Source organism: Sinocyclocheilus anshuiensis, unplaced genomic scaffold (genome assembly GCF_001515605.1).
Source record: "Sinocyclocheilus anshuiensis isolate Anshui unplaced genomic scaffold, SAMN03320099.WGS_v1.1 scaffold1744, whole genome shotgun sequence".
In the NCBI taxonomy this organism is placed as follows: domain Eukaryota; kingdom Metazoa; phylum Chordata; class Actinopteri; order Cypriniformes; family Cyprinidae; genus Sinocyclocheilus; species Sinocyclocheilus anshuiensis.
Window position 1 is genome coordinate 871908 of NW_015555974.1, and position 9158 is coordinate 881065.

A 9158-nucleotide genomic window follows, 5' to 3' on the forward strand; every position below is an offset into this window, starting at 1 on the left:
ATATGTTAAGAAATATTTAAAAACTGATAAAAACACAAAAACTTAAACTAACATTACAATTAAAATAAAAGCTAATTCAAAATAATAAATATTATAATGATATAAAAAGTAATATTAAAAATGACACTGATCCTGACCTTTGTCCCACTGAAAAAATAAACATTTTAGTATAATTTCCCAGTAATACATACCAGGTACTTTAAATTTAATTCAATAATTAAAAATGTATTATAATAAAATATCAATATCACTGACCTTTATTCAAATAAAATATGAGCTTGCAAAATGACTATAACTTAAACCAAAATTAAAATGAAAATATAAAAATAAAAGCTAATTCAAAATAGTAATACTGATTCTGATCCCTAAATATTAGTAACATGTCATTCTCAGTAATACAAACAAGATTTTCTCATGGTAATGTGATTATTATAATATATTATAATATTCTAATGATTTGATTTAATCATGAAAACAATTAATTATAATAAAATAATAAATAATAATTAATTATGTAAACAATTTAAAAATTTACATTCAGTGTTAATTATTGTTATAAATGTTCTGTAAGCATTATAACAGTGTGCCGTCTTTCTATTATAAATTCAATGTGCGGCCTATGGCTGCAATGATTTTACTGATTACATGTTAAAATGACAAATACATGGCCTTAAATTAAACACATTTATATTTACCGATGACTGTTGGCTCAAGGTCTACAAAGATGGCACGGGGTACATATTTGCCAGCTCCAGTATCACTGAAGAAGGTGGTGAAGGAGTCATCATGGCCACCCACTGGTTTGTGGCTGGGCATCTGGCCGTCGGGCTGGATACCGTGTTCCAGACAGTACAGCTCCCAGCAGGTGTTACCCATCTGGACACCAGCCTGGCCAACGTGGACAGAGATACACTCACGCTGTGGAGAGGAAACAGATTATTATTAACTGAATGTTGCATGGCATTGCATGCATAACATGTTAGTAATTTCTGTATGTTACTCCTAAATATAATTACCCAGCTAACAAAAAATATGTTCTATGAATGTTCTGCTAACATTCCCTTTAAGTTATGAAAATGTTATTTCAGAATATTCTTTGGATATTCAAAACGTCCAGTTTTTTTTAAACGTTTTAAAAACGTTTTTTCTTGGTTATGCATATGTTAGGGGAACATTCCATTTTATCATTTTGCAGACATTACGGAATTTTACTTTTAAATGTTCTCTAAACATTTCGAAACAAATAGTAACATTTAAAAAATGTTAGCTGAAATGTCAAACTAAAAAACTAAAAAATTCCATGAGCAATGGATAAATAATTTTTGTGTTAACACTGAGAACATTATTAAAGACCAGAACAAACATCCTATTAAAGTTACTGAAGAACATTTGTTCATAACTTTAAGAGAAACTTTATAGAACATTTGGTGGTTAAAATCAGTATGAAATCAAATTCAACCGTATTTACTTTCTTAATGCACATTAAATTTCCTGTCTTTCCTGTTCCATGTCTAAAGATACAAAAATGGCAAAAATAAATATACAAATAAATGAAATAAAACAATATATTGATTGCATTTAACAATATCTCTAAATCAAACCTTAGTTTTGCCACCAGGGGGCAGAAGCAAAAAAAAAAATCTTTATATAGTCAGCGGTTGGTCTATTACACAATGTCAGTCACGAATGACTGACATCTATCTACAGCTGACAGGAAAAAGGTGTTGACTGGATCACTCAAAGCCCCCAAACTTTTCTAGATTTTTAGGGTTTGTACTTATCTAGATGACAACCCTCAGATAACAAAGTCCAAACCAGCCTTGAATTTATATTATGGCATGTTAAACATCCCTGTTTGTTTGGAAAGGGAGTTTCCTATGATGTGACAGTTGCCACATACTGCAGACAGACCTACTAACCCTCATAGTCATCAGTATTTTCTCTTCACACATACACAACAAAAAAACCTTACACAAACACTATTTTACTTGCTCCTCACACACTACTCCCTTGCAAGTCTGAAGCAATGAAAAAGCATGAGGTGTCGACAACAGCCCCAACAGGTTTATATCAGACGACAGAGCGAGCTACACCCTAATGTGGAACTTACAGCTTGTGTCCTAAAAGGGGGTTGAAAGAGTGATGAAAATCAGTGGAGAGCAAAAGCAAACGAATGAGATGAGAATGTAAAATTCTTTTTTTTTTTTTTTTAAATGAACAACACTAATACATTTTAATTTAAAATTAGACGTGTATATAAACTACCATTCAAAATGATCAGGTATGTAAGAATTTTTATATTTTATGGATTTATTTTTTTGAAAGAAATTAACACTGATTCAGCAAGGATGCATTAAATTGATCAAAAGTGACATTAATGACATTTAAAATATTACAAAATATTTCTATTGCAAAGTGCTGTTCATTCATCAAAGAATACTGCATAAAATGTATTACGGTTTGCCTAAATATATATAGGACAACTGTTTTCAACATTAATAATAAGAATAATTTTTTCTTGAGCATCAAATTCGAATAGAATGATCTCTGAAGGATCATGTGACACTGAAGACTGGAGTAATGATGCTAAAAATTCAGCTTTGCATCACAGGAATAAATGACATTTGAAAATATATTAAAATACAAAACAGTTATTTTATATTGTAATAACATTTAACAATATTACTGTTTTTTTTTATCAAATAAATGCAGTCTAAGAAACTCAAAAACATAAGACCCCAGAATTTTGCATGAAAGTGTAATAACTAACTAACTAAATACAATATTAAATACACTTACAAAGTACCAATCACCAAAACATGATATAATTAAAATATCCCAAAACATGGTAAAATACCATATAAAACATTACTGTGGTAAAATGTCCAAAAACACAGGAATACCATGTTAGACAAGTACCACATAAATACCTTAGTGATGGATAATGTACAACTCAAGAAGCTATAATTAAAAAAATCAGAACCCCGATTAATATATCAAATAATAAATAAATGGATTAGAAATATTAATAATATTATCAGTAATTCAAATAAGATTTTATTATGTGAGAAAAAATAAAAATAAAAAAAAGAGTGTAGTGATATATGAAGCATTGGTTGTCATTCATAAGATTTGATAACAGAATATAGCGATTGGTCAGTCATAATCAAGTATTCCATAGTTCCAAAATCAAATATTTCCCGTATGCTGTATGTGAAGGTAGTGATTCTGTAGTTCTACTCATGGGTTTGATTCCCAGAGACATGGACTGATAAAATGCAAATGACTTTGGATAAAAGTGTCAGCCAAATGCAAAGATGTAGTAGGTATTGCCATTATGCAATCAAAGCATTGAAGACACCAATGCAAAAATAAGAGTCACATGGTTGCAATAAAAGTGCTCTGTAATGATTCAGCCCCTAAATCTGTGTCTGCGCACCAGAGAGGTGGCCTACATCAGCCTGAGAAGAAATATCTAGACTTTGCTTCTCTGTAGGCATGACTCTTCCTCTGAATTCATTCTCCTGGGGATAGGCACTATTTTTACCCCTCTTGTCCCTTTCTGCCTATTGGTGAGTCAGCGGGGAGGGGGATGGTACATTACGCAGGCACATGGGACTGCCTAGTTTGGGCATGGCAGCCAGGTTAGAAGTTATTTATGGGTTGTTACAAGTCATGTTTCCCCACTGACTCTTCTTTCCCCACCAAACCCTCCACCACCAACCCATGAACACTTTTTTGCTCATCTTTTGACCCCACAGTGAGTTGATATCTTGTCCTCCAGCATTTTTTTACTTGCGCAAATTCTGCGGTCTCATAAATTTCTTATTCTCTCAATATATACTGAAAGTGAAATGTATTGCCACAGAAAAACATAACTTTTTTGAGAATGAAATATGCCATAAATATGTTTGGGAAACCTGTTTGGAGACAATCATTAGGGCCCAAGCCCAAAGGGGCTATTGTTTTCCTTAGGATTATTATTATTATTATTATTATTATTATTATTACTACGTCTTATTATTTGTCAAGGTTTTTGGGGGCCTTAACATGCTCAAACTCTTGAAAATTGGCACACCCATTTGAATCAGCGGCCATTAGGACGCTGCAGAGGCTGGGACCTGGGCGTGGCACAGGGGCTCAACGGCACCCCTGGAACACAGTCAGAAAACTTGTGCTGCGTCTCAATGTCCCTACTTATACTACGCCCTTAAAGTATGTACTCTTTCGATGAAGAAAAAGTACACACTTTTGAGTGTGTAGTAGAAGAGTAGGCAAGCTTTGGGACATACTATCACGTCACACAACTGCATCTTTAAAGGACCGCTCGGTTGCACTTGTTACACACACCCTGTCACTGTAAACTGGCCTGTCAATCATCTTGTCACAGTTAACATCCTCCATATTGCATTTCATTTAACTTCCTACCGTACTAGAGAGAAAAGAAGTAGCTCGTTGATCTGCCAGTCGTGGGTCTTTCATGCGAAGTACTCTATTCATATTTTCTGCATAATAATGCATTTAAAAGTTAACGACCAAATGGATGTTTATAAAAGTTCACATTGCTGTTGCAGATGAAATATAACACGGATAACAAAAAATAAATATTTTTTTACCAGGTTAAACGTTGATTATTAGTAACTCAAACCCCTTTCTGTAAACCTCTCTACCTAACCGTCGATTGCACGCATCCGCCACGTTTGTAGTTTTTCCTAACGCGTTTTATTCATGTTTGTAGTTCTGGACCTAATCCTTCGCCAAAGTGCAATGGATTGTGGGTAATTTTAGCTATTATTAGGGTGTGCACAGATCCACACTTCAAACATCGACCTGAAATATTAGACCACCGGGGGACTTTTGGCATACTCTTTTCAACATACCATGCTTTGGGACACACTTATTCTAAATTTCACATACTATTTAGGATGGATAGTATGAACATTGAGACGCAGGGTAGATGTATAGCTCACACATACTTGGGAAAGGAGCAAGCAGTAACAGCTCAACTGCATGAAGAGATCAGCTTTGAACAGCTTTATAGCCTGTGTATTTGACAACAGACAGGCAAAGAAAAATACCACAGAGTCTAAAGATGTACTGATAAACAGATGCGAATTAGCTGTTTTGATCTGCTCCTCTGCTCCCTCTAGTGGTACCCAGAGGTGAGGCACCACTGCCCTTCCACTCCAATTATTCTGGTTGGCACCAAGCTCGCACGTATTCATATGAAACTCAGTACACATAGATCTCATTGAGCCGAACAACTTTTGCACTCCATGTCATAGGCTCTGCCCAACAGGAAGTTGGCTATTCAGGGCTGTGTAAAAAGCGCATGCTCTGGAATTTGATATACTCCTCTGAGGATTTCAAATAGATTACCACCAAACTCAGTGAACATGATCTCAAGACATTGGGGATGCTAAATTGTGAAGGGATTTTTGATATCTCGAACGGTTTGCCCGTGGCGAGGCGAACTTTGATGAAGTTATGGTGAGAAATGAGAAACAGGAAGTGTCTAATAACATCCACATACATTGTCTGATTTTGATCAAACTTCAGTGGTTTGTTCGTTGTATGATGCCCATCACAAAAATGTGACTATTAGGAGTAAAAGTTATAGCGCCACCAACTGGCAGCAGGAAGCGTGTCATTTTCAAAATGCTTTAAATTCAGCACCTTATTTTTTACTTGATTTGCTTCAAACTTCAACAGAATAATGTTAAAACATGGCGATGTAAAACTGTGAAAGGGATAATTGATATCTAAAATACTGTTGCCATGGCAACGTGTCAAACTTGAATATTCTTTTCCAGTGATTTTGAGGCAGATAACATGCTTAGAATTTCATGAAACTCAACACATATCAGTATTAATGATAGATAGGCACTGGCAAAAGCTCATTGAGGCAGATAACATGCTTAGTTTCATAAAACTCTCAACACATATCAGTATTAATGATAGATAGGCACTGGCAAAAGCTCATAAAAGGGCGTGGAAGAGGCGCTCTATAGAGCCACCTTTTAACAAAACTTGGGGCGTTAGTTTTAATTACAGTCACCAGACCTGGGACAAAAACTGTTCTCATCAAGCCGGATAACTTTCTAATTTACAGTCATTAGCGAAGACCAACAGCAAGTCGGCTATTTTGATTTGAATGTGGATTTTTTGGAAAAATATGGCTGTGGAATTTTGCATACTCCGTCCACAAGAATCAAGTAATTAATTCACACCAAACTTTGTCTACATGATGCCAAGACACTGAATATACTAAATTGCGAACATATATTGGATATCTTGAAAGGTGTTGCCGTGGCAATTTATTAAAGTAACAGTAAAAAAAGATAGCAGTAATTTTATTATATCTTTAAAGTGCAGCTTCCAAACACTTCAAAAATTTTTACATACAGAGAACAAGTCATTCTGAGAAAATATGGTTAGTTTCATGAATTTACAAAACTCTATGGATAACAGAAAATTAAAAAACTATCAGACATCTGATGTCATTCTACCTCTATGCGTGTGTGTGGGGGGGTGATAGAGAGAGAGAGAGATTCTATTTAAAATATTCATGGTTTAAAGGTCTTCATTTACATCTGTGTGATTTTGCCTGCATATCAGCTTAAGAAATCTCTTAGGCCTTATCCTTTTCTGTCAGTTTTAGGGACAAAAAAAAAATCCTAGAACCAGTTCATTTGTAGGGCACTGACAACATAATTATTAACCTAATTATATTAAATTATGTTAATTACAACATAAAAATATCTAAAGATACATACACGTGGACTTATTAATTTTTGTGCTGCAAATAATAATTTAAACTCATTTGATACTGACCTATGACATCCTGTGACATGACATTCATCTGAATTTACATCATCTCATGGATGTAACAGTAAAACAGTTCAGCTCACAGATGAAGACTAAACTGTAATGCAGGCAAAAATATTTCACAAATGCTTATAGATCAATAAAATCGTTAAAAAAATGCTTATAAATCATTAAAGGTTTTGGTAACACTTTACAATAATATCTCATTTGTTAACATTAGTAAATGCATTAACATGAACTAACAACATACAAAATATTTTTACAACATTTATTAATGTTTGCTGATGTTAATCAAAATGTTTGTTAATTCACAGTGCATTAACTAATGTTAACAGATAAAACTTTAAATTTTAATAATGTTTTAGATTTTAACTTAATATTAACTAACATTAATAAATGCTATATAATTATTGTTCATGTTAATTAATATAGTTAAGGTTAATAACTGAAACCTTATTGTAAAGTGTGTGTGTGTGTGTGTGTGTGTGTGTGTGTGTGTGTCACAGTCTTGATGGTTTGGATTAACCCTTTAATTGCCGTATCCCGATTAACCCTTTCATTGCTGTATCCCTTAAAACCAACCTGCCAGAGGGTTTCTGTAAATGTATGTGCCCACTGTGGACCGTTCTCCTGATGCCACCGGGGTGGCGTTTGCACTGATGGCTTGGGCCCGCCATCGCTGCTTGCAGCTATATTTATTTTTGCAATTGCATTAGGTTGTGCTAGTGACAAAGAATGTCATGAAACTTATTTGCAACACATTTTACTCTTGTAATGTGATGCATTTGATACTGACATTGAAAATGAATGGTTTAATTCGTTGGGGATTGATTGGATTGACTAGAATAGAGTCAGATCTGAATAGGAGTTTGCTAAAACAACACCCAAATAGCTGCTTGGCTGTTTGTTAACATAATAGCTGACTTGTCCAAGGTGTTGTCAACGGAAAAAGAAAATTTTCCGAAAAAAGAGGGTGGAGTAAGCTATTTCATTTTGATGAAATATTACAAAGAAAATATTTTTTTCTTTAGAATAAACTGCACAAATGAATCCTGCACATTAAAACTGAGCCCGACCGATATATCGTTTAGCCGATATTATCAGCTGATATGAGCCTGTCGCCGATATATCGGTATCGGCGAATATGCCGCTGATATGAATTTTTTTTTTACAGAACATATAACGCACATGAAATGCTTCTGAATGGTGTAATTACTTAGTTTGTCCAGCAGAGCACTCCATTCTTTGCTACTGGTGACCCAGGTCACTGTAGTGTAGAGATGCGCGGATGAGCTCAATCTTCACCAGAGTCCGCTGCTTCAAATTATCCGCCCGCCACCCACCCGCACCTATATTTGATCGTCACATTACAATGATTCTAATTCTTAGTTTCGCATGATGATATGATGAATGGATGGCTCATTTTTAACAGCAGATTCAGTGACGTTAGAGACTAGAACTGATCTGCGCATCACTGCACGCATCTGCGGCACATTAAAGCCCGTGTTACGGCCACCAGAGCTGATCACGGCCACTCAGTCAATGCTGGTGTTTATACCGGCCGCGCCGCGGCCCAGAACTCATGCTTATCACATCGGTCACATCACATCGCGCAACAAAATACAATAGATTTTCTCGCTTGCATCCGGTGTAGAATAGAAGAACCCATTATAATCAGTGATGTTGTCTACACTGGATGCAGTAAACTGATGCCTCGTTCCATTTATGACGTGCTGACACAAAGTTCAAATGATTTTCAACAGTTGCTTTGTCGCGTCCCGTTGCGGCGCGGACACGGTGTCAGCACAGTTTGTCAGTACACTCAGTACCGTAGCAGACTGAAAAGTTAGTATCTTTCTGTAGTCCAATAGACGGCAGTGCGGTGGTGGCTTGAGTCTGTTCTAGTGTTTTCAAAAGACCCGGTATTTCGGTACCAAGTCGGTACTAAAAAAATGAAAACGTTACGGTACCAGGTTTTCTTAAGTACCGGTGGTACCGAGTACCCGGTCAACCCGGTTCTTGATGCGCTATCAGAAAGCTATCCTCTTCCAGTGTTGCCAAGTCCGCGGTTTTCCCGCGGAATTGGGCTGCTTTAACACTGTTGCCGCGGGTTGTTTTTCATGTCCGCGGGTTGAAAAACGACCCCATTAACGTGATATTTAGCCCCTGGAATGCGAATTTTATCAGGGGAACCCCGCCAAAACGCCTATTTTATCCCTGGAACGCGATTTTTAACGGGGACCCCTCGAAACACGATTGGGCGGGTTTTGTTGTGAAAACCTGGCAACCTCTTCATAAAAGCAGTGGCGATCTCAAGAGGAGGAAACACA

The 9158-nt window shown here is 35.9% G+C and overlaps 1 protein-coding gene across 1 annotated transcript in view; it reads right to left on the reverse strand.

The window, feature by feature from the left end:
- Window positions 1–9158, reverse strand: part of LOC107676057 (tubulin alpha chain-like) — a 13664-nt gene that overhangs the window by 1842 nt on the left and 2664 nt on the right. The window contains exon 2 of the mRNA XM_016470579.1: window positions 696–918. Within this exon, the coding sequence (XP_016326065.1) occupies window positions 696–918 (223 nt within the window). The remainder of the gene's footprint in view (window positions 1–695; window positions 919–9158) is intronic.